The 27,498-nt window shown below is 36.3% G+C and overlaps 1 protein-coding gene across 1 annotated transcript in view; it reads right to left on the minus strand.

Annotated features, from left to right (window-relative positions):
• Window positions 1-20,832: 20,832 nt before the first annotated feature.
• Window positions 20,833-27,498, minus strand: part of LOC105043153 (protein CHROMATIN REMODELING 20) — a 46,850-nt gene continuing 40,184 nt past the window's right edge. The window contains exons 22-26 of the mRNA XM_010920586.4: window positions 23,767-23,999; window positions 22,303-22,506; window positions 22,135-22,213; window positions 21,697-21,965; window positions 20,833-21,405 (exon numbers count right to left, since the gene is read on the minus strand). Of these exons, the coding sequence (XP_010918888.2) occupies window positions 21,003-21,405; window positions 21,697-21,965; window positions 22,135-22,213; window positions 22,303-22,506; window positions 23,767-23,999 (1,188 nt within the window). The 3' untranslated portion in view covers window positions 20,833-21,002. The remainder of the gene's footprint in view (window positions 21,406-21,696; window positions 21,966-22,134; window positions 22,214-22,302; window positions 22,507-23,766; window positions 24,000-27,498) is intronic.

A 27,498-nucleotide genomic window follows, 5' to 3' on the forward strand; every position in this document is an offset into this window, starting at 1 on the left:
ATTTGGGATCTGTTTAGATTGAATTTTGAATTAAAATTAATATAAAAATATAATTTTAGATAATAGGCACGGAAGAATCTCCTAAAAGTTAGTCGATCTGTTCTTTCAGTGCTCCGTGAAAGGTAAGTAATGAATCATCTTCTCGAGATATTTCATATTTATTCTGAAAATAAATAATTATTCTCTGAAATTATGCATGAATTATGAAATTATGTTTTGTAAGAAAAGTACTTTTGAAATATTATGGTATGTCGAATTATACACATATTCAGTGAAAAATTATGATATATTATGATTCAAAGTGTTTGATATAGATCGAATTTTTTGCTCTCAGCCTAACTATGTTTCTGTGGACCCCGCCAATGGGGGTTAAACGTTGGTCATAGTCAAGGCTGTTGAGCTACGAGTATTTTTGAATCGAATCGGATTTATGATTATATTATATATGAATATTTAAAAATATTGAATTTATATTAAATCAGCATGAAATATACTCTTATGTTTATTTGCAATATTGTTCTTGAAAATTATATAATATCTGAAATATTTAGTTGAGATATTTGTTACTTACTGGGCTGTCTAGCTCATTACCTTTCTTTCTATTTTTCAGATTCAGATAATTAATTTCGAGCGTGGGAAGAAATATTGGGACAGAGCTTTTAGATGCGAGATTTAGCATTGTCAACTTCATTGAACTTAGACCTATTGTTTTATTGTTAGTAAAAATTTTATTGGATGTAAGACATTTGATTTAATTATTTGAATTACAGTTGAATAATAATTATTTAAATTTATTCCGCTGTGATGCATTGATATCGTGATGAGATGCCTTGCATGCTTATGGAGAGAGTTCTTCATGAGTATGCGGTGGTTGCCATGATCCTCGATTCACAAATCTCGGATCGGGGGCGTGACAATTAATATGGTATCAGAGCATAAGTGGATTAATTATGACACATAGAATTTGACATAGTATAAGTGTAGTTGGATAAACATTAGGAATATTGGGACGTTAAAGTATGAGCATCATAATAAATCTATCCTAACAAATAGATAAATGAATCTAATAAGGTTTTACTACTACAAGGTTACCATGCCTCCCCGTAGAATGACAAGAACTACTCAAGGAATTGCAAGAGAGACATCACAACCACGGGATGGTAGCACTCTCTATCTGACCAGTGGCACCCCTCAGGAGGAGGGAGTCGTAGATCCTAATGGGAGTACTTCGAGAGCACGTCAAGAACCAGATATGGCTCAGTTAATGCAAATCCTAATCAGGATGGTACAAGGGCAACAACAAATACAGCAGCAAATGTTTGAACAACACCAGATACAATGAGATACACAACAACATCAGCATCCACCACCACAACATGGAGAGCAATCAGTACAACGGAACAACATTTCAGAATTTAAAAAGCTTCCTCCTCCAGCTTTCAAGGGGACTACTGAACCTTTAGAGGCTGATAACTGGATAATGGAGATGGAGAAGGCTTTCGCTGTCCAAGAGTGTCTTGATGAAGAAAAGATTCGATATGCAGCTTATTTACTACAAGGAGAAGCATACAACTGGTGTCAGTGACTACAGCGCAAGCATGAACAAGACGGCAAAATACTTACCTGGAAAAGATTTCGGATTGCATTCTATGATCAGTATTTTTTTCGGAGTATAAGGATCCAGAAAGAGCAAGAGTTTATTTATTTGAAGCAAAAGGGTATGAGTGTGACTAAATATGAAGCAAAATTTACAGAGTTAGCAAAATTTATCCCGAGATTAATGGATGGTGAGCAAGAACGTGTTCACAAGTTTGAGATGGGACTGAGAACTGAGATTCGAAAACAAGTGGTTCCATATGAATTGACAACTTATGCAGATGTGGTAAACAAAGCACTAATAATTGAAAGGGAAGTCAATGAAGAACGCATGGAAAGAGAAAGAAAGCAAAGAAAGAGAGCAAAATTAAATGATACACAAGGGCAGAATAATAAAAACATCAAAAGATCAGCTAAGGGAGCAATAGATAATAAGACTCAACAAATTGATGGTGAGCCGTGCTCCAGATGTGGCAAAAATCATGCAGACAAGGATTGCTATTGGAATACAAGTGCTTGTTTCAAATATGGTCAGATGAATCATAAAATTGCTAGCTGCCCGCTAAATACTGAAAATCAAGTTGGCCAAAGAACTCATGAAGGATAACATAAGGGTGGTGGACAGATTTCTAAAACCCAAGGAAGAGTTTATGCGCTTACTCAACAGAATCCACAGGCTTCCAATACAATGGTGATAGGTATGAAAAATTTTGAGGACGAAATTTCTTTTTAGGGGTGAAGAATGTCATAGCCCAAAACCAAGCCCAATCCAGCAGACCCAAGCCCATTCAAAAAAAAAAAAAAGAGAAATTTTGGAGCCAGCACGTGCCCTGCACGTGCTAGACTGCGGGCAGAGAGTTTAGAACTGAAGGAATTCATGGAATTCTTCTCCCAATCAAATCCAAAAATCATCTAGGAAATCTGATTGAAATCGAATTGAAACTCTCCCTAGTTAAGGTCTATTTAAAGACCTCAATCTCAACAGTTATTTCTCACAAAAATCACCGATTAATCACTGAGTTCTTCCCTTCTTTCGTCTTATATTGCCGACGGATTAATCTTCTTGTGGCCGTCGAAAATTGAGTCAAACCAAATCCAAATTAGGTAAAATCTCTTCTATTTTATTCTGTCAATCTTTTAGAGGTTTTTATCTTGGATTTTACTGAGTTTTCTACTGAAAAATCCCTTCAAAAATTCTTGTTTTTCGAATCCCCTGTTTTTGTCTTTATTCTTGATTTGCCGTCATCGTGGGCCACTGCCGGTCACTGGACCTGACCGTTCGACGTCATCGGGGACTACCCCATCGGTCAGAGGGGTGGTCGGTGGGGGGGGAGGCCTCTTAGTTCGAGAACAAGAGGGAGGAAGACCTCCCTGTTCTGTGAAGAAAGAAGAGGAACAGAGTTCCCTTTTCCGTGAAAGAAAAAGAAAAGAGAAAAAGAAAAAGAAGAAAAAGAGAAAAAGAAAAGAAAAAGAAGAAAAAGAAGAAAAAAAGAGAAAAAGAAAAGAAAAGAAAAGAAAAAGAAGAAAAAGAGAAAAGAAAAGAAAAGAAAAGAAAAAAAATATATAATAATAATAATAACAAATATATATATATATATACTTATATATATATATAAATAAATAAATAAATAAATAAATAAATAAAAAATAAAAAAAATGATGAGAGAGAGAGTTTCTCTCTTTTCTCTCTCTTCTTTCAGTCTGAACCCTGACTTTCTCTCTCTGGAATTGGACTTTCTCTCTCTACTTTCTCTCTCTAGAATTTTTTCTCTCTAGGTTGTTTCTCTCTCTTGATGGATTTCTCTCTCTCTAAAGTTATTCCTCTAGGATTAGCATAGTGGAAGGCTTCATTTGATGATTTTAATTGAGTTTAGGAAAGAGTCTGATTTTAAGTGAGGTTTTGATTTGAGATCTGTTTAGATTGAATTTTGAATTAAAATTAATGTAAAAATATAATTTTGGATAATAGGCACAGAAGAATCTCCTAGAAGTTAGTCGATCTGTTCTTTCAGTGCTCCGTGAAAGATAAGTAATGAATCATCTTCTCGAGATATTCCATATTTATTCTGAAAATAAATAATTATTCTCTGAAATTATGCATGAATTATGAAATTATATTTTGTAAGAAAAGTACTTTTGAAATATTATGGTACATCGAATTATGCACATATTCAATGAAAAATTATGATATATTATGATTCAAAGTGTTTGATACAGATCGAATTTTTTTGCTCTCAGCCTAACTATGTTTCTGTGGACCCCGCCAATAGGGGTTAAACGTTGGTCATAGTCAAGGCTGTTGAGCTATGAGTATTTTTGAATCGAATCGGATTTATGATTATATTATATGTGAATATTTGAAAATATTGGATTTGTATTAAATCAGCATGAAATATACTCTTATGTTTATTTACAATATTATTCTTGAAAATTATATAATATCTGAAATATTTAGTTGAGATATTTATTACTTACTGGGCTGTCTAGTTCATTACCTTTCTTTCTATTTTTCAGATTCAGATAATTAATTTCGAGCGTGGGAAGAAATATTGGGACAGAGCTTTTAGAGGCGAAATTTAGCATTGTCAACTTCATTGAACTTAGACCTATTGTTTTATTGTTAGTAAAAATTTTATTGGATGTAAGACATTTGATTTAATTACTTGAATTACAGTTGAATAATAATTATTTGAATTTATTCCGCTGTGATGCATTGATATCGTGATGAGATGCCTTGCATGCTTATGGAGAGAGTTCTTCATGAGTATGCGGCGGTTGCCATGATCCTTGATTCACAAATCTCGGATCGGGGGCGTGACAATAGATTAGTCCTTCGAAGATCTTTTTAGGTTAGCCTTCGCTTCTCGACCAGTCGGGATCTTCATGGGTGTTGACTTCGCTGAAAAGCGAGCATGGCCTTCACAGATCCTTATAAGTTAACCTTCGCTTCCTAAACTAATGAAGTTTTTGCCCATGTAGATTGGAGCGACGAGCATTGGGGGGTTTTTATAGGTTAGCCTCCATTTTTCACACGACTAAGATCTTCACAGGCATTGATTCGCTGAAGAGTGAGTATGACCTTCGGAGGTCTTTGTAGGTTAGCCTTCGCTTTTTAGTCGTCAAGATCTTGAGTTATGAATCTGCACATAAAAGATGAGAGAACTCAACTGACTATAGCTGGGCCTTTCATTTTTTCAGTTAAATTGAGCTTTAGAGTAAAATAACAGATAACTAGAGTGGTATTACCCTGTTTCGATCAGTTTGCTTCTCCTTGGCTTTTTTGGGCTTCATCGGGCTTTACTTTGCCTTCGATCCTTCCTTTCAGTTGTTGGCTTTTTACTTGATAGCTCGACCTTAGTTTGCTTAGGTTAGTCTTTTGATGACCTTAGACTTCTAGTGATATTGACCTTTTGAGGCTGGTTTTGTGAGGTTGGCCCTCTGATGACATTGGCTTTGGGTTGTTTTTACCTCAACTTAGTCTTCACCTCATCCTTAGGTGGCCTTGTTTAATTTTTATCTTGGCTCATGTGCTTCAAAGACCTATTGTCCTGCAAGAAGGGGAGGAAATAAAATAGTGGAAGGGGCTTCAGATTCTCTTACCATGAGAGTTCTTTTTGTTTGAAAGTCTTTGGGTTTTGCTTGACTCTTTTCTGTTATTTACCTCAGTTTAGACTTGTTTTTGCTTTAGATTTGCCTAATTTTGACTCAGATCAGCTCAATTTTGACTTCAGATCGACTTTCATTTTGACTTCGATTTAGCCTGAATCTAGCTTCGGACTAGTCTGGATTTGGCTTCGGACTGGCCTGGATTCGGCTTTTGATTTGCCTAGATCTGGGCTTCGGACTGATCTAGATTTGAGCTTTAGATTGGCTCTGATCTGGCTTTAGATTAGCCTAGATCTGAGCTTTGGACTGGCTCTGATTTGTCTTCAGATCGGTCTTAATCTGGGCTTTGGATCGGTCTGCATCTGACTTCGAATTGACCCTTATTCTGACTTCAAATGGGCTTGTTCTGGGCTTTAGATTAGTCTTGATCCGGCTTCATTTTGACTTTGGATTGGCTTAGATCTGACTTCGGATCAGGCCTGTATCTGACTTCGAATCAGCCAGATTCTGGGCTTGGGATTAGCTTGGATCTAATTTCGCATTGGCCGGGATCTGACTTCTAATTGGTTTTGATCTAACTTTGGATTGTCCTTCATCTGACTTTAGATTGGCCTCGATCTATCTTTGGATTTATTTGATCTTGACTTCAGATCTACTTTGATTTGGGGCTCAGATCAAATTTAGATCTTCAGATTTGGCTCAGATGTGGCTTCGGATTGGATCACCACCAGCCATTATTTGCTCAATTTAGCCCAAGCTCAAACTTGGTGGGTTTGAAGAACAAGTTGGCTTGCTAAGGAGCCAGCGAATCCGAACCATGGATGGCGAAGCAGCGAGTGCCAGGTGCTGGGATCGTCGCATACGGACCACTCGCATGGTGAGAAATGGAGCGATCGAAGGTCCTTCACCGCTTCCTGCCATGCCTTCTGCGAGAATGTGTTGATCAGATTGGATTGCGCTGACCTACGCTTCGAACCGGCTACACCTCCTTGAAGAATCAGATAGGTTCTGCGTCCCAATGTCGATGGAGGAGAGATTGGGGGAATTAGCATCAGATTCCACGATGAGGAGGGCATCTTCGCTCTAACGAGATGATCTTGGCACTACCTCACCAGACAGAACCATCGAAGTCATCGATAGTCCGGCCCACGAACTCAAGGGATTTTTGGGCAATGAAGGTGCCAAGCTTGAGAAATCCTGGGAAGTCCTAGACTGCGCAAGTGGCAGCCCCCGCACCTGAATGCCGCCATTTGCAGTGGCAACAGCGGAGGACTTCTTGTCCTTCTTCTTTCTTTTTCTCTGAGATGGAAGAGAGGGATGAGAAGACTTGGGAGCTTCTTACAAGCGACTTCAGGGCCACCAGGGACCAAATCGGTTGATGGGTGGTGTCAGCACCAGATGGGACACATGCGGAGAGGGTGTGGGGCCATCTGAGACTTCGGATCTCCCCGCAGGCGACTTCGGTGTCAGCAGGGACATGCGGGCGGAGACTTCGGAGCTTCCGACAGTGACTTCGACGGCGTTCGAAGTTGCGTGTGGGTCATCGATGGAGGTGAGGCATGCATGCGGGAGAATGCCGGTTCCGCTAGTGGATGGCTTTAGTGTCGGCTAGGATGGACGTGCATGGAAGAACTTTGGAGTCGCTTGGAGGGTGCCCATGGTGCCGTCGGAGGAAAAGCACAAGCGGGGTGACTTTGGAGGCCCAGATCTGGGTGAGACCAACATTGTCGAAGGGCATGACGACTTCGGAGACCCTAACAGGCGGCTTCGGTGCCGATAGATGCTCGTCGCAGACAGAGGGACTTCAGCCGGACCTGCTCCAAGGTCGTTGTGGGTGACTTTGGAGGAGGAGCAGGGGGCTAGGGATCCGCTCGCAGGCGGTCTTGACTTCATTGGGTGCGAGGACGCGAGTGGGGAGATTCCAGTGCCTTCGGATTCGACGAGGTTCGATGCTAGTAGGGGCTTTGGAGACCGCTTGCAGGCCGTCTCAGTGCCGACATGGGGTGCATGCAGGGAAGGAAGCTTTGGGAGCCACCGGCGGATGCGTGAGGAAGCTTCTGTCCACCGACGGATGCACGGATGGGGAGTGTGGTGCTTGATCCCGCCCAAGGCCAGACGCACGCATAGGGAGCACGGCGTCACCTGCGGACATGAGGGAAGTCCCCAAGGGTACTTGAGGATGGCCCTGGTGTTGACAGAAGACTGATGCGCACCTCATCACATCACCTACCTCTTTTTGTCTTTTTTCTTTTTTTTTTCTTTTTTTTTTTAATTTTAATTTTTTTTTACTTGAGCATTGGGAACCGCATCCATAAGAAAAAAAAAAAAAAGACAATGAAGATCTGAGAGTTTTTTTATCACGAGGATTTTATGAATTTTTTTTTTTTTTTGTAGTCTTGAAAATATCGTATTAGGCATGGAGAGCACTAAAGCACGTAATCTTCAGATAGCTCTGATGTGGCAGAGGTAATTTCAGCATGGGAGGACTTTGACCTATCAGAGATATGTGCGTGCAGGAGGAGCATTGAGGTCTGCAGTTTGGTGAGGTTCGACACTGTCGGAGAAGGATTTGACATCGTTCGGACCAGCTTTAGCCAGACGCATGGGGAGATTCCGATCCACCAATAGACGTGGGGATAAGTGGAGTTCATGACCATGGAGGGCCAGCAAAGATAGACTTCTGTCCCATCATCTCCCCACTAAAACTCTGACGTGGCTACTCACGTGTGCCTTTGACACCGATTGATAGGACATGGTAACTAAGATATTATTACGCCCCAAATCTGAGACATAACATGATTATGCTATTAAGGGATACAGCCTATGATAACACAAAGCCAACATTTATCTTCTTAAATATAATAATAAATGTATCATAAATAAAAGTAATAATAAAGTTCAATTCAAATGCTTAATTAAACCAAAACTGATTTAGAGCATCTAAATCTATAATCAAATACAAAATTCTTATCTTATAATCCATAAATAATTACTACAAGTCCATAATCTCCAACAAACTAGGCTTCAGCTATAAAATCTTCAAGTTTACTAGCACAAATCTTCAAGTCTGAATCATCCTTCATTTCTAACTTTATTCATCTAGATAGAAAATAAAAAAATAAAAAAAATATGAGCTATACTAATCCAGTAAGTAGAACCCATGCTTTTTTATCGGATCTAATATAAATTTTTTATGATAATATAATATTTAAAAAATAACAGATAATATAAAATAAAATATTTTATAAAATATATAATAAATAAGTCATAAACTAATCTGAATATTTCATAAACATGAAGCATAAATCATTCTTATCATATATTTATATCATGTTTGAAAATATTGCTCACAGATATTCATGCTAAGGTTACTATTATATCCATGATAGGATCATATTTCTTAATCGACAGAGTTCTTATTTCGTGTACCAATTTTATATTCGTTAGCGGAGCCATATTTTATGTGGATGCTAGCTTCGAATATCGATCTTCTCATAGAAATTCGTTTATAGCTATCTGAGAGTTTTTAAAATCTTTACATCTTTTTCTTAAAACATACATATATATATATATAGATAAAAAAATAATAAAATTCATACTTTATAAACATGTTACTTTCATAAAATATATTCATAAAATCAATGATCATAATAAAATATATTTTTTCATATCATATATGTCGATTCTTATTTTATGAAAATATGATTTCATCAATAATAATTTTTTGGATGAAAAATATAATTATCTAAAAATAAATAAGAAGCGTAAGATCCACTTATCTCAATCATCTTAGATCTTTAGTCTTTTTTAAATGAATTAGATAATTCTATTTAAAATATTAAATCATAATCATTTTTTTTAATGAGTTCAATAAAATTAAATAAGAAAAAAAGCTGTTGATCAGATGGTTAGTCCGATAGGCTATCCAGATATCGAAATAATTCATGGCCTCTTAGCTGAAGATCCGATTTAAGCAACTCTGATTAAGAAATCATGAAGTATGAATTGGATCAAGATCAAAATCAATCAATAAAATTTATCAATAGTAAGTTTCAAAGATACTAGACAAGCCCGGCATAGGTTTAACATAAGGCATAAATATCAAAGCAATTTCAGATCATCTTGTCAGAGTCAACATGGGTTCTTAGAAAAGGAAGACATGACTGGATAGGGGTCTATAGATATTCTTATAGAGAAAAAATAGATAAAGAGAGAGAATCTTTGTATTTCTCAAAAAAAAAATCTATGATCGAGATCATCAAGCATTATATCATGGTAACTCCATAGAGATTAACGATGATCAGATCTATAAATATATGGTAAGGACTAGATCTGGATCGATAAACTACACAGATATTAAAGCAAATCTGAATTTCTCTGAAAAGATCATATCAGATTCATAGTAGGATCTATGGATAAGATAGAGAGAGAAAGAGAGAGGGTAGAGAGAGAAAATCTTAAAGGAAAGATTTAAGAGAGAGAAAAAGAATTTTCTCTCTTGTTCTCTTTTTCTTTTCTTTTCTTTTCTTTCCTTTTCTTCTCTTCTTGGCCGTTCAAGGGAACAAAAGCTGATGGCTTGTGGCTGTGAGTCCGACGATGAGCGATCGATGGTGGTGGAGCAAGGGATGGTCGGTGGCAAGTGGCCGGCCAACAAATGAAAATAAAAAACTCAAAAAAATAGGGGATCGTCTCCTTTTCTTTAATTTTTTTGATCATCGATCGATCATCGACGGCCAAACCTCCAGAGAAGGAAGCTAGGGAGGTGGGGGTCATGACCCATGACTGAAGTACTACAAACAACAGCACTGATGGTCGAAAAAGGGAGAAATAGGACCCGACTAAATAGAGAAAAATAGAGCATCCATTTTTGATGGATTTTTTGATGAACCCGATGGCCAAGTGCGATGGTACAGGGTGGAGGGGAAGAAGAAGAGAAAGAAGAGAGGGGCTTACCTCAGGCTCTGACGGTCTCTCTAGCTCCAATCTCTAGTGGGCATGGGTCTAAGAAGATTAATAAAATGGAGAAGAAAGTGGGAGGAAGTTGTGGGATCCTTTGGAAGGGAAGGAGAGTTTTATAGGATGGAGAGGAGGCCAAATCTTTCTCGGATTCGACTTTCTCTCCGATAGGATCAATGGAAGAAGACTCCCAACGAGAATCTTCTTCATCATTTTTCTTTTTTTTTTTCTTATCATGCCCTAAAATCCATGCAAGGAGATTTTAGAGCTGGATATCACATTCTATCCTTCTTAAAAAAAATTTCATCCTCAAAACTTGATATATTTGAGATTTCGAACATTAAAATACATAACCCTCGTACTGTCCTTAAGCTTTCAAATTATCTATATCTTAAAGTACTTATTCCATGAGTTTTCAACATAAATAATTATACGATATTTCGAAACTAGATTATTTCTATTTGCAAGATAACAAATTTCTTTGATCTCTTAATTTTGATTTAAAATATTATAATTCTTTGCCAATGAAATTATTTTCTCTTGATTGATTTCATATAAAAATCATAATCGATCCTATCTATTCTTAAGAAAATAGAAAAGTTTGTAACATTAGATGCTTATCATAATCTACAACCTTCTTTATCCTTTTAACTTCTTATATGTTGTAGTAATAAAATTTTTATTGTAGAAAATCTTCAAATCCATTCAAATAAATGAAGTAATAATGTCAAAGATAGAAAAAAAATACCTATTCCCAAACATTCTATATCCGAGCTCATCCAAAAAATATCAATCCACAATCTTAAACTTAAGAAGCTCAACAATCTTCTGACCATTACTAATAATAAAAGAACCAATCGTCGAAGATAGTATTGCAATATCTAAATGAGCCTAAGGATCAACAACCTTATCCTTTTTTTTTGTCAATGATAGTCTCTTTTGCGAAAATCAAGCTCCATTTATATCATTAATATTCTTAACTAGTTTTAATATAATTCAACCACCACACTTCTGTTACGCATTTTGATCTAATCCATCGAGTTCTCCAAGGCTACTAGATGAATCCTGACAAAAATATCATTTACATTAGAATCTAAAAAAATAAAAAATATAATCCGATCTTTTTTTTGATAGAACTAGAGTAAAACTCTAAGTTGCTTTGTCCTTGACTATTCCTCAAGCATACCACATCAAAATTAAATATTGATTCACTTTCTATGTTTGGAACCATTGCATAAGCTTTCACTATTCATCTAGAATCTAATACATCTAGAATTAATTTGGAGTAAGTTAACTTTAGATTTATCTAAATCAATAGGATGATTCTAAATCAACCTTTCTTTATAAAATAATTAACTCAAATCTCTAATAAATTAGAAGATCTTAAATCAATATCATTGTAAGTAGAATCAATTTAATTATCTCTTATAGAACTGTCTTCATCATGACCCTTAGCATCAATAAATAATCTAACATGAAATCTTGTTCCTTATTTATTAAAAATTATATAGTCTTCTAAGAATTTGATAATTGTAGGATCCCTTAGATGAGCTCCGAAACCTAAACTTTGATTTGAAATAATTAATACACTCCGCTATCTTCAACAAACATAGGGTAGATCAAATATTTCAATACAAAAAATGGTGATTTTTTTTAAAATTTCATCAAAATGTGTATGCCATACTCTCATTATAAAATCCATCCACCAAAAGAACCAAATATATAATTTTATTTACATGCAAGTTTCATATATGATCCTTTTGTAGGTTTAACGCTCAAAAATATTTCTCTCTTGTATGATGCAATTTTTTTTCTTAGGTCATATCCTAAATAGCTTCCTTTCTAAAGTTATAATGATCAGACCATCAACATCAAAATTAGAAAAGTCATGATCTTTACTCATATAAAGTTTAAAATTTTAAAATCATCTAAATAATAATGAACAAGTATACTTGACATAATATATCAATATGTCCCACTTCATGCTAGGCTTAATACGTCTTAGAATTAAACATACTTATTGAAGTTCAAAATATAACTCATCAATTCTATTATATACATCATATACTACTAAATAAATTTTATTATAATATATATTGACCTAAAATCTAATCTTTGAATCTTGTAGGCTATATCTATCATGTCTTTAGTAATTATAACCTTATACTTAAATACCACTTAAGTCACAATCCTTAATGATCATAACCTAAGCTCTGATATTACTTATATCATACCTTAATCACTTAATCCACAGTCCTAAGTAATCATAACCTAGGTTCTGATATCATTTCTGTCATGCTCTAAATTCAAGATATAATATGGCCATGCTATCAATGGATATAATCCATGATAATACAAAGTCAACATTTACCTTCTTAAATATAATAACAGATACATCATAAATAAAAATAATAATAAAGTTTAATTTAAATACTTAATTAAATCAAAATTGATTCAGAATATCTAAATCTATAATTAAATACAAAACTCTTATCTCATAATCCATAAATAATTACTACAAGTCCATAATCTCCAACAAACTAGGCTTCAACTATAAAATCTTCAGGTTTGCTAGCATAAATTCTCAAATCTGAATCATCCTTCATTTCTAACTTTATTTATCTGGACAGAAAAAAAAAATAAAAAGAATATGAGCTATATTAACCCAGTAAGTAGAACAAGTAGAACCCATGCTTCCTTACCGAAACTGGTTCAGAACATCTAAATCCATAATCAAATATAAAATTCTTATCTCATAATCCATAAATAATTACTACAAGTCCATAATCTCTAACAAACTAAGCTTCAACTATAAAATCTTCATGTTCGCTAGCGTAGATCCTCAAGTCTGAATTATCCTTCATTTCTAACCTTATTCATCTGGATAGAAAAAAAAATAAAAAGAATATGAGCTATACTAGTCCAGTAAGTAGAACCCACACTTTCTTACCGGATCTAGCATAAGTTTTTCATAATAATATAATATTTAAAAAATAATAGATAATATAAAATAAAATATTTTATAGAATATATAATAAAATAAGTCATAAACCAATCATACATGCATAAATCATGAATATTTCATAAACATGAATCATAAATCATTCTTGTTATGTATTTATGTCATGTTTGAAAATATTATTCACAGATATTTATGCTAAGATTACTATTATACCTATGATAGCACCATATTTCTTAATCGATAGAGTTCTTATTTCGTGTGCCAACTTTATATCTGTTGGTGGGGCTATGTCTCATGTGGATGCTAGCTCCAGGTGTTGATCTTTCCATAGAGATTTGTTCATAGCTATCTAAGAGCCTTTAAAATTTATATATATATATTTTTAAAACATACATATACATAGATAGAAAAATAATAAAATTTATGCTTCATAAATATGCTATTTTTATAAAACATATTCATAGAATCAATAATCATAATAAAACATACTTTTTCATATCATATATGTTGATCCTTATTTTATAAAAAATATGATTTCATTAGCAACAATTTTTTACATAAAAAATATGATTATCTAAAAATAAATAAGGAGCGTAAGATCTACTTACCTCGATCATCCTAGATCTTTAGTCTTCCTTAACTGAATCAGATAATTCTATTTAAAATATTAAATCATAATCATTTTTTTTTAATGAGTTCAATAAAATTAAATAAGGAAAGAGGTCATTGATCGGATAGTCAGTCCGATAGACTGTCCAGACATCGAAATAATTCATGATCTCCTAGTTGAGGATTCGATCTAAGCAACTCTGATTAAGAAATTATGGAGTATGGATTAGATCAAGATCAAGATCGATTAATAGAGTTCATCAATAGTAGGTTTCGAAGATACTAGACAGGCTCGGCATGAGTTTGACATGAGATATAAATATCAAAGTAATTTCAGATCATTTTGTTGGAGTCAACATGGGTTCTTAGAAGAGGAAGACATGACTCGATAGGGGTTCATAGGTATTCTTAGAGAGAGAAAGTAAATAAAGAGAGAAAATAGAGAGAGAATTTTGATATTTTTCAAAAAAAAAAATTATGATCAAGATCATCAAGCATCATATCATGATAACTTTATAGAGACAAACGATGATTAGATCTATAAATATATAGTAAGGACCAGATCTGGATCGACAAACTATACAGAATTAAAGCGAATCCGAGTTTCTCTGAAAAGATCATACCAGATTCATAGTAGGATCCATGGATAAGATAGAGAGAGAAAGAGAGAGGATAGAGAGAGAAAATCTTAGAGGAGAGATTTAAGAGAGAGAAAAAGAATTTTCTCTCTTTTTCTCTTTTTCTTTTCTTTTCTTTCCTTTTCTTCTCTTCTTGGCTGATCAAGGGAACAAAGGCTGATGACTTGTGGCTGGGAGTCTGACGGTGACATAGGCAACCGGTGGTGGTGGAGCAAGGGATGGCCGGTGGCAAGTAACCGGCCAACAAATAAAAATAAAAAACTCAAAAAAATAGAGAACTACCCCCTTTTCTTTGATTTTTTCGATCACCAACCGATCATCGACGGCCAAACCTCCGAAGAAGGAAGCTAGGGAGGTGGGGGTCATGACCCATGGCTGAGGCATTGCAAACGATAGCACCAATGGTCGAAAAAGAAAGAAATAGGGCCCGACCAAACAGAGAAAAATTGAGCATCCATTTTTATGGGTTTTCGACGAACCCGACTGCCGGTGGTCAAGCGCGATGGTACAGGGAGGAGGGGAAGAAGGAGAGGAAGGAGAGAGGGGCTTACCTCGAGCTCCGACGGTCTTTCTAACTCCAATCTTCGGTGGGCATGGGTCTAAGAAGATCAGTAAAATGGAGAAGAAAGAGGGAGGAAGAAGAGAGGGAGAAGGCCGATGTTTGTTGTGGGGTCCTTTGGAGGGAGAAGAAGAGTTTTATAGGGTGGAGAGGAGGCCAAATTCTTCTCAAATTCGACTTTTTCAACAATGGGATCGATGGAAGAAGACTCCCAGAGGGAGTCTTCTTCATCGTTTTCCTTTTTTTTTTCCTTATCATGCCCTAACATCCATGCAAGGGGATTTTAGAGCCAGATATTACAGATATGACGTAACAATACATAGTGCAACTCCTTGTTTAGCTGGAGGTGTCTGTCCCTTGATTTCCAAAGGTCCAGTGCAATAACTCTATCCATTTCGTCGTCTCATGAGTCGAGTGCCTCTCTCGTACTTTTACCTCATCCCAACTGTTGGTCAGTCCAGTTGCATCTTCATCCTTTATTTTATTCATATTGTGGGGAGAAATGCTAACTCCGATTTTCAATGGGCTGTGTGCACCGAAGTGTAGGGCACTAGTGGGCGGCCTCAGCGTCATCCAAGATCGAACACGCGGGCATTTTCTTTCTTTTCTCTTGTGCAGTTGTTTCTATTACGATCTTTTTTGGATCTTATTAAGAATTCAAAAATAAGAAAGAGAAAATATGAGTCGTGTTATGGCAGAGATTTTTATAATCTTATTCCTTATCTGGATGTTGTGATATCTTTTTTTACTTGGATCTTCCTTTCTTACATGATCTCCTTTCACGTTTGAATCCTACCAAGAATTCAAAATTTAAATTTTAAAATGAGAGAGTGCGAATGATTTAAAAATCAAGAGATCCTCATAATTTTCTCTCTGATTGCGATCTCCTTTCCCATCCAGAGCCCTCTAGCTTCGAGCCCGACTAGGATAGTCCCAAGGGGCTGTTAACTGATCAGATCTAATCTGATGGCCAATCTGGAGAGGATTTGATCAGCATCAGTCGGTTTATAAATTGTCGGATCATGATAATCTGATCGATTTGGAGGTAAACAATCTAGATCTCACCGGTATTGAAGCAGTGCAATGAAATTCCTCCCATTGAATATTTGCTCCTTCTCATAAATGGGCCTGAGCTCTTTCTCTGGCACCATTCTGTTGATACAAAAATCTGTTTCAAGATCAGATCGATTGAAGTTAGACAGATCGTCGATAATGGTCGGACCAACAAAAAAATTTCTGACCAGAGGTGGCTCTGGCTAAGATCTTTCGATGCTCAAGTTAGAATTTTGGATAATAGATAGGAAGGAGTTAGCACACAGGGAGAGAGGAGATTTCATACAGTAGACAGAGGTTGAGGAGCCGTGAGAAGGAAAGAGATTTACATGGTTTAGCCTTGCCTCATCTAATGAGATTTGGTTGTTATCCTTTTCTTATCCGTCCTACAGCCAGCTATTGTGGCCATTTGAATTTCAAAAGAAAGCTCATTTGAATTTTGAAAGAGAGCCAAAGAGGATCGATTTCTTGCTGGGTCAGCTAGCATCAAGGATCAGTGAAGATGGATTGCCGAAGTGAAAAATCGTGACCGTGGATCAGATCGATAACCGAAGCAAATAAATCAAGAAAATCTAGTGGGGCCCGAGGTGTATGCTTCACGTCTTCGACTAGTACGAAATTACACTCCAACAGGTATAATAGGTATTTTATATAATTTTTCTAAGAAAATAGATGTTCAACCAAATGTAAGTCATTCTAGAATGAGCCATTTTTCTATAATCAATCAAATATGTGAAAATTATATTTCTAAGAAGTGACATCCCAGAAAGTTAACTTTTTAAAAATTACTTTCTGAAAAGAAAAATTATTTCTGCGAACCAAACGAGTCCAATGCAACACATTACTCATAAGCATCCAAAGGGCTTAACCATTTTTGAAGAATTAGGACAAATGTTAGGTACAATCTAGTACATATTAGTTCAAAATATAACCTTGCCCTCGTTAGCACAAATTGAATTTTGAGCTAAAAATATTTCTATCATGTTCAATATCAATTAATCTTTCTATCATTTTTAAATCACCTCAATTGGAGCTCGAATGAGAACGTTATAGGCAAAATATGAAAGCGGTATCAGTCTGGTCCAAGATCAAGAATATCACGGCAAGGGAAGAACCGTCCACTATTTTGATGACACTTAGTATGTTATCTGGCTCATCCTGATAGCAGTAAACTCCCTATTAGTTCCATTTTGCACCAAGAACTACATCCATAGCCAAGTTACTTGATCTAGTGGTCTTAGGACTTTATTCCTATACAGTTTAGTTCTTTAATTTTCCTTAGCCTTTGAATTTTAAAATTTATTTTTTTCTCTAAATAGCAGCCTTGGTCTTCAGCTTTAACCTCAAGCCCTCACACCATATTTTCTTCTATCCCTTATCTAAGATTTTAAAGCCAGGCTCCTTGATTCGATGTCCAGTGCTTTTCCTAATGTCTTGATCCAGTCATGATCAACCAATTTCAGGTTTCTTTATTTCTTGCTTGCGTGGTTTTTGTTGAAAGCTTGTAATCGCAAGGTTTCTGAAGAATCTGAGCTCTTATCAAATGAACATTTGGAAGAAAGCCTTCCATCTAGCATGATAGCATCTGAATTCTGGCCCCAAGCCACCAAGTTATCTATCGTTCCCCTCATCTAGTTCTCATCCTTACTACACTTATTTCCATTCATTGAGATCCTCAAAGTTGCTACAGTTTTATGGTGCAAAAATACAACAGAAAAGTCATCATAGCTGCATCTCGCTTCTTCTGTAGGCATTTTGTTCTAATTGTAGAATTGATGGTTGCGAAAACAACACGCTATTTTCGAAATCAAAGTAGATAGGGCATGGGTGCAGGGAGAGTCCATAATAAATTTTTGTGACTATTGTGTTAAAGCGCATTATTTTCCTTTTATATCAAAAAAAAAAATCACAAAAAAAAAAAAAAAAAAAAACTGCTGTGTTTTGAATCAAAGGAAAAGCTTAATTATCAAAATATCATTTCTTACAACAGTTTAGGATCTCAACGGGTGTTCTATGCGACCCAGATGTTGAGAGGAAAACCATTATTGGATGGTAAACACTGCTATGGACTGAATTCGTTGACCGGTCCAACGCTGAGTTGGTCGGATGTGACACAGGCATGGCGTTACTTTAAAGCTGTTATCAACATGGATACTGCCCATCATCTTTATCAATTAAAAGCATTTCAGAAATTATTGGGTACGCACTGATCTGATAGGATTAATGCTGGAAGACTCTTTTCACACATGAGAGCCAAGGTAAAAAGACGGATTGATACCGTATAGACCAAGGGTGGGTATAGGTGGCATTAGAACTAAATGGTGTTTTCAGAATTGATACTGCTGATCTTCTTTTCCAATTACCAGCATTCCAGCACGTCTTGGATAGACACTAATATAATAGGACATTACGAATTTTTTCCATATATTTGTATGCATGCATGTTAGCTCCTCCATTTTAAGCTTGTTGCTGCATGTTCATCATATGCAGTCCCTCTCTCTCTCTCTCTCTCTCTAGCTTATTTTCTGGTTCTTCTGATTAGCATAAATCAAGGTTATCATACAAATACTACTCATCCATTATCAATCCTTTTGTTCGTGCCTCTTTGAGCAAGGCAATAAAAAGGCAAGTCAGAATCAAAAAATTGTAGAAGCTCTTCGGGAACCAATTCCACCAATTATAGAATCCTCGCACACAATACTTTTTGCTCCTTTCTACATTTTCCCTGCATTATATGTTTGGTCATAAATTTCATGTTGATTTGCTTCCTCTGGTATTTGCATGCATTAAGACGAAGAAGGAGAAACCATGTTTTTCTTTTCCATGCATATTGTAAAATACAGATATCTGAGGCGGCATCACATTCTTCTGCAGTAGCAGATGCTTAGAATTTCTTTTAAAAACAAAATTCGGCATGAAATAATACGCCATATGCAATTTTTCTGTGACACAGCATCTTCGCTTCAATCAGCAGATATGAGAAACGTGCTGGATTGCTGCAACTTTTTACGAAGAAGTATCTACTTTTTCCTTCCTCCCACATGCATTTAGTTAGTGTTACAAGTTCGTGTTGATCATTGGATTCAACTAGGGCTTGTACGTGTATGTGACCACCTCAGTTAGCGTCAATGAGTGTGCAGAGGCATATGGTCTTCCTTCTTCCCAAATGCATTCGGCTGGTGTGCCAAATACATTCGAATGAAGATTGCTCGAAATGCATTCATTGGTGTCGGCATGCGTGTCAAATTTCAGCTGGTGTCTATGCGTCCGCTGGCCACCTTCCAAATGCATTTAACCGATCGGTGCATGCATGTGTGCACGTGTGTGCACATGGTAACGCACCGCATCCAGTGTCCTACGTTCCAATTTTAGATGCCAATATATATGTCTGCATTAAACCAGTGTCGGTGTCTGTGTGCGCACTTTTCTCCAAAACGCATTCAACTGGTGGAGTTACTGTTTGTGACCCCCTTCCTCCCAAATGCATTCAAGCACACGCAATCACTCGACATTAGTTTCTGCGCACGGCCTCCATACATACGCGCGTTCGGGTGTGCACCTGGGGACGTGAGGCCAACAAAATGCCCATAGCCTTCCATCTTTGCGCACTCGCAAGGCCTCCCTTCCAGATGCATTCAAGTGCGTTTATGTCATGCACACAAAGGAGTGGTTGTCAATATGCGTGGCCTCCCTCCCAAATGCATAATTAATGTTAGCATGCGCCCGTGCATTCAATAGGTAGAAGTACGAGCACACGTGTGACCTTCCTCCCACCTGCATTCACTTGGTGTTGAGTGCAAGTCCTTCCCATCATTCAATTGGAGTTTGAGTATGCGTACACAAGAATTTGAAGAAGCATTCTCCACTAAAGAGACGAAATGATGATTTCGCCTCTCACATATTCAACTAGATAGCTAACTAATATATAGTACCTTTATATTCTACCAATATATATATATATATATATATATATATATAGTACCTTTATCGTTTAACCAATGCTGTCAAGCACCAAACAGCATAGAAATAATTGCATGGAAAAGAGAGAGAGAAACAAATCAATAAGTCTTCGCCTCAATACGCTGCACGCAACATTTAAACTGCTCAGAGGGATCTCAACCATAGAAATGAAACTACAATGATGAAATTATTCATCATCAGAATTGAAACTATAGTATCAATGCCTCAACACATTGCAAGCAAGCAGGCATTCTAAACAAAGGTACGTGCTTTTGAAATAATACTGTAGAAGTATACATAAGTATATATGTACATGTTTGTGTATTGATTGCTTGGATTTAACTTAGACAAACATTGGCAAAAGACAAAACAGAATACAATCTATCAGTGCATTTCTCCATCTTCAATGGTTAATCAAAACTCTTGGAAAAGAAGCCCTTGGAATGCTATCACAACTCGTGCCGTTCTCCATCTTCAGTGGTTACAAGAAGCATATGCCTCAAGCAGGAAACCTGACAATTATGCATTTCTAAACTTGATGCGACTACACAAAGGTCTAATTATGTTCCTCAACAAGCATTCTATTCATCCACTAAACTGAGTTCAAGAGCATGAGGCCCGCTGCAGATGGTGAAATATATAGAGAAGGGACTGTACATGATTACAAGTCTGTGTTACAACGAACTATATGAAAACTAAACCAAATGAGGTGAAGAAACAGTACCAATTATTGGTCGCACCAATAACAATAGATGGTGCAAAATTCTTCACGGTGCACAGATATCTAGTGGATTGAAGGCATTGCTGAGATTCAAAACTCTGATTTGAAACGGTAGGCAGCATGCCTAAAAGGAGACACTTCTCAAGGAAAACTTTTAAGGGTTAAGATGATGTTGTCAAGACCAGAATGTGATTTATTAACATATTCTACATTCATTAAACCACCTTTTAAATTTTGTCTCTAAAGTATGAATGAACCTTTAAAAATTAAACTCCACTATATGCAACTCTGAATTTACAAAATAAAAAAAAAAAAATACATACATATGGACAGGGTACAACCTCACCTAGACCTCCCATCTCTGTTGAGGTTCTCCCAGCTTATCTCCTGTGCACATTCTCCACAAATGGTGCTGCAGCCAGATTTAGTGCCTTGGCTTCTCAATGTTAGCAAATGAGCCAGGTTGGTACACTTCCTTTGGTTAATGGGGCGGCTTCTTGAGCTGCCCTTGGTTTGCCGAGGAACGCTACTCTCTGGAAGAGCATCATCTGCAACTAGTTTTTTCTTGACATGGTCATCTGCAACCAATTTTCTCTCAGAATCCTCAAAAACTGTCCTGTGGACCTCTTCCCACTCCAATGATCTTTGATAAGTCTGCCAGGCTATGTCTTGCTCCTCTTTTGATAGTCTCTCTGCTTCATTCTCTTGTAAAAGGGTCTCATGTTCATGGTAGTTTGCAATCCAGCTGTACAGAACCCAAGAAAATTCACATTCCAGTCCTGAACATACCTTCTAAAATTATAATATCAAAGAAAATATATAATGAATGGGATTTTCAAGTTCAGATTAAAATATATTAAAAAAATTAGGAGCCAGTAATATAATACCAAATGTTATAAATCGTAACAGAGCCTCAAAGAAAGAAGAATTGAAAAAAATGGCAAGCAGACACATGCGAGAAAAGCGAAAGCTAAAGTAAAGGGATGTAGAGTCAGTTCATAAACTACAATTACGGGAAAAGGTTAGAAATATCCACCGGGGATAATGTCTGCTAAAGATGCTTTCCATGATCTTGTCAGTACAGCAAGCTCCATGAGAAAGAGGCAAGGATTTCTGTCCCCATGAGTATCCAATTTCACCAGTTTTATACTGATTGGGTAAGACTTGATTTTCTTGTTTCTGTTCAAGCATGTCAGAATTTTCATCTTCACCAAAGTCAAAAAGGTGCAATATTTCTTCCTTGGACATCGTTCTATGTATTTGTTGTCTATCCACCACCCTTGCAGCGAGTCCTTCCTTTGTCACCTGTTCATACCAGCCTAGCACTGTAATACTAGCTACAATTTACAGGAATTACCCAGCATCCTTCCTAGAGTTTAATACAACCTCATAATAATTTAGTTTACAGATTGATGACCAGCATATGCTAAAAATGAAACATCAATCATTTGGAATGCATTTGCATTCAAATTACCTGCCGTTTATATATCTTTTCTTCCATGGTTCCATGTGCCATCAAACGGTAAGCATAGACAGGTTTGTTTTGCCCATATCTGCAAGAAGGTGATAAAAATATAAGAAGGATGAAATCTTGACATATAAGGTTGACTTCAAGAAAAGGAACTCTAGACTGTATTCATGCCTCCAAACACGATAAATAGCCTGAAGGTCATAGGTTGGATTCCATGAACCATCAACAACAATAACACGGTTAGCAGCATGAAGGTTGATGCCCAGGGATCCAGCCCGTGTTGATATAAGTGTACATTTCACCCTTCTATTTGTGGGCTCATTAAATCTCTCCACAAGCTTCTGCCTTTCGGCACACTGTGTGCTTCCATCTAGCCTGTTCAATGTGTTAACAGGCACGTCATTTATATGTTTCCGTAGAGAAGGTAATGCACTAAAGAAGATTCATTGTATTTTTTTTTGTTATGGCACATAATCATGAAATTTACTCCGAAAGAAAACTTAATTAAAAACAGTTGCCCAAACACACATTATCCAACAAACTGATGAGACCAGGATTTGCCCTACATTTTCTTTTCATCACCAACAAAAGTCCATTTGTGTCAATATCAAAAACAACCACCAAAGTCGTTGCTTAAACTGTTATGCAGTTATAACATTTAATGATAAAGCAAGCATTCAGTTTGTCAAGACACCAAAACTGCTTAAATTCTTAAATTTCTAGCTAATCTGCTTATTGCATCCAAGGCATGCTTCACTTACAACCCCTCCACTTTAAAAATTTTCAATTAAATCCCTAAAGTAACATTTCATTAAACTGTGATCCTTATGTAGGCTTAGGCAATAAATAAAATAATTTAGAGAAAAGACGTGCAAGTTAGAAAAATTAAGAAAATTATGCAAAATTAAGTTCAAAGCATTAGCCAAGAGTTACTCCTTGGAGATAACCAAAAAAGCTCTATGACTCAATCAACATAAGAAAAATTCCTTGCTGGAAATGGAATACATGGCCATATAAAAACTCCACGACAATCAAATGAATGTCAATCACCATATAACCAAAAAAAAAAAAAAATACTTGGAGGGTTTCCTAAGAAGGAAACTCTAAGACATTTAGAAATAAATCTTACTTAATAGTCAACATGGATTTAAGTAGATGATAAACCATAACCTATCATTCACTCTAGGAATGAATACATCAAATCAGTTCTAGAGGAGATGCATAATTGATACAATCAACAAGAAACTGATCTTAAGTCGAAGGCAAAATAAGATGAGAACTAAAGAAGCATACAACCTGAGCCTTCATCGTCAAAGATCAAGAGAAAATGTGAGCATCAGTCAAAATCTTTACGGAAAAAGATGTCATATTTCATTTTCAGGCAGATTTTTTAATTGACAGGTCAGGAGCTACTAAATTGAAAAGGTTCAAAGTAATACCATATCAACCAATGAACAGATAGTGCAATTAAAATGGAAAAACATAAGAATGACGAATGTCATTACAGTGTGACTATCACATCTTATTTACTAATAAAGTAATAATCTTAGCACTTCATGTAAAGTTACTGCCCAAATGATAATCCCAGTAAAGTAAGAATAACCCTCTACTTTTTCACTAAAAAGGTGGACATACCTATACCAATCCTTGCCTTGCTTCCAATACTTGCCTTCTCTTCCTTTCCTTGGCAATTTTGATAGAAACAACTCTATCAAATCTAGAGTTGTCAAGCTTTGGCTAAACACTAATGCCTTATCACCAGCCTCAGAACTCATGGAGAGGATATCAAGTAGTAAAACCATTTTACCACTGTAATCAACTTCCCTGTATATCTTTTCATTTAGAAGATCCTCCCACCAGTCATTTTCCTGAAATAACACAGAGTACCTTAAACAAAAGTATTACAAATACAGGAAACAAAATTAAACTCTTTTTGAAAACAAGAAATATGAACAGCTTATATGACTATATTTTATGCAACAACAAACCGATCAATTAAGATTTGGATTGTGTTTTTAAGTTTCAGCCTGCAACTATAAAACTGGAACTGGAACTTCTTGGGTTCATGCTCATTTGGTTTAGTTCCAAAAAGCGCTTTTTCAAGACTAAGGTTGAACATTGAAAGATTAGTGGATATCTGGAAGCATGTCATATTATCCTCCCAACAAATTTAGTTCCTTTTGTCATAAGTTTGGTTATCCCAGAATGATAAAATTTAGACCTTATGTTAATTTGTCATCAAACAGTAAAATTATATCTTACAATCTAAAAGGAATAGGTTTGACTAGAGTCCAATGAACAGGAACCCAGACTACTTCCATTAGCTAATTGGACTGTAATAGGTCAGAAACTTGCCCTAAGCCTATCAAACCAGTCGGTCCTTTTCTGCTGAACAGATGATGCAAGCTGGTTTTAACTTTTAATCAGTAGGCCAGATAGAATACCAATGGCAAAAGACCAAAATGCCCTTCTTTAATCGATTTTCTTTAAAGACCCAGAGGGCATTATGATCATTTAATGGGATTAATCTTCCGAAAAAACTACCAAGCCTCTTCTCATTGTGAAGCCTCAGTCCAAACACAGACAAGTGGACAAAGGTGAGCTGCCAAGGAAGACAGCCCCCAGCTAACCTGAGGCTGTCTTCCCTTCATCAGGTCAGCCCTTCTCTTCCCTCCACCACATATTCTGTCCAGACACATATCATTTCCTTTACCCAGTCAACCACCATCTTTTATCTATCACTGATCTCTAAGTTCTGATTTTTCTATGGTTCTGCTAGTGCTGTACCACCTTGGATGACCGTAATCTCAATTCTTTAGAGCAGATTTTGTTAAAATACTCATTTTGGTTGCATTTCCATTCTTCTTCTTAAGCCACTAGCCAGAAGAATATAAAGAGGTGTGTTTAAAAAGAGAACATTTTTCCGAGGGAGGGGAGAGAGTATTTAGTAAAGATTCCTCATATTTTCCAAACATTCTCATTTTACCTTATAATTTCTCTGTCTTTTTAAACATATTAACGGTTAATGCTTCAACAGAGTGATCCATTTGTTCAGATCCAATGACATTGATTGGAATGATATACTTGGAGGTCCAAAATGGTATAATATAATCCAAAACGATATCTACTTTGATCCTTCGGTTGTTTATCATTAGTTATCATTTTCTTTTATTTCAACCAAACAATAGCCAGAACTACTGATGTAACCAAAAAATAAAACTAAAAGGATAAAAAAAAATACAACATAATTCTGCATACCTCATGACAAAAAATTGTATCACTTTTCTTATGCAAGGAACCATTTTTCATCCTCTGCTTCTCTGCACATACCAATAAACATTTTTGCATTTTGGTCTCTTGTTACAATAAAAGAACACTTCACATATAAAAATACTAAAACAATAAGAAAAATTAGAAAAAAGTCCAAACAACATGGCAAAAATATTAATAGCAGAAATTATGAATAAAGGCCTATTAAGTGCTCATTTCAACGTCATAAAAATGGAATGTATCCTCATCTCACTTGGCAGTGTCACATCTTAGTACTAATGACAACAATACGGAAGAAGTGCAGAAAAATCAGTTTCATTAAACTATCAAAAAGAGCTTACAAGCTCATATGTCCTCCTACGCACTTTGGCAGCTTGCTGCCAAGACTTCTGTTGCCTTTATAAATCTCAACTAAAAGATTGCCTAATGTCACAAACTCAGCCTAAAAGCTCAAGCTGTTAGGACGACTAGCCCAGGCTAACAAACCCATGTAGTGCACCTTTTATTAGTCAATGTGGGACTATGACAATCTCCATCAGCACATCTCGTGGCACTCTTGTCATGGTTGGCTCCTACTCGAGAGAGGGAGGCCCACCTATGGCCTTGGTCCTGCTCAACCCTACCAAGTACTCCCCGACCCTGGTATCCCCTAGTGAGGGGCATGCATGACTAATAAAGACCGTGATGCACAATGGGACAAACTTTGATACCACTTGTCATGGACTCATAGCCCAAAATCTTAAGCTATTGGGAGGAGTACAGGCTCAGGCTAATAAACCCATGTTGCACCCTTTTTATTAGACAATGTGGGACCATGACACTAGGCATCTAGGCTGACACCTAGGTGCCTACAATGTGACATCATAAAAGAAATGTTACACAAGTCTTAGCAACATAGCATATAATATAAGAACATATACATAAGACTTCAAATTCTCAATTATGGAACATATTCTTGACAAATACCTAGTTTGGGGTATGGGAGACAACATGGAGCATGCCAACAATGTCTTCATGACATGACTTTCTCATATCAAGCTTCTTTAGCATGGCCCAGCAAGTCCTGCCTAATCCAGTAGTTTGTAGTATTCTTCTCTTTTCACATTAATCATCTTTAGAGAATACCTAATTTCATGTTCCATGAGACCTTCCTTTCTACCATGCTAATAATATAAACTAAACCAACTTTTTTTTATCCACTTAAATCAGTGAATTGGCAAAACTAAAATTTTCATAAGGAAATATCAAGCCACGGAAATCACATTCTATGTTTGATAGTCAATAAATTATGCATTTATATGTCACCTGTTTTGTTGAAAGATATATAAGCATTCAAAAAAGGCTCCCACCAGAAAATATGGCTATACAAATGCTGCTCCAATCAACTTACCTCAGTTGGCATGGAATGTATAAACAGAATAAAACAACACAGAACAATTTTTTTATAATGATTTTATAGCCCCTATTATTCTGGAGCTATTGTTATGCCATGGAAACATTGTTAAAAGCCACTTTATTGTTACATGGCATTAGTCTAAAGCCAAGTATTCATTTTGTTTTGTCATGATACATGAAGGTCAGTGAAACAGTTGCATCATTGACATCTAATCTATGTTGCATCTTGCAGCACCCAACTTCAAAAATTCCATCACATCAAAGAGGTTTCGCAAACATTTGATGTTGAACATGTCTTGCATATATAACTTCAACAACCTGTTCCTCTGCAGTACATAAATGACCACTAGCTTCAGCTTGACATGGAAAGCATAGTTGAAACTATGTCCAAAATGTCCTTTTCTCCTAGCCATTCAAATTTTTATAGGCTTAATGTAGTTTTTCCTGAAATAGGTTACACTACAACGAGACAGTTTACTTGACCCTTAACGAGGCTAGGTTATCTTATTCTGATGTCTAAATCTTTCTGCAGATCTATGTTTGGTTTCTGTATTTATTCCAATGCTTGTGGTGCATATCCAACGAATGGCATCGAGGCCATATGTTGTGAGATAGAGATAATGGACCAAATTCTGGAAATAGTGCTGGAAGATTGGTTCCATAATGCATAAAAAAACAATAGCGCGACTGCTGATACCCAAC

This window comes from Elaeis guineensis, chromosome 4, assembly GCF_000442705.2.
Source record: "Elaeis guineensis isolate ETL-2024a chromosome 4, EG11, whole genome shotgun sequence".
NCBI classification, from domain to species: domain Eukaryota; kingdom Viridiplantae; phylum Streptophyta; class Magnoliopsida; order Arecales; family Arecaceae; genus Elaeis; species Elaeis guineensis.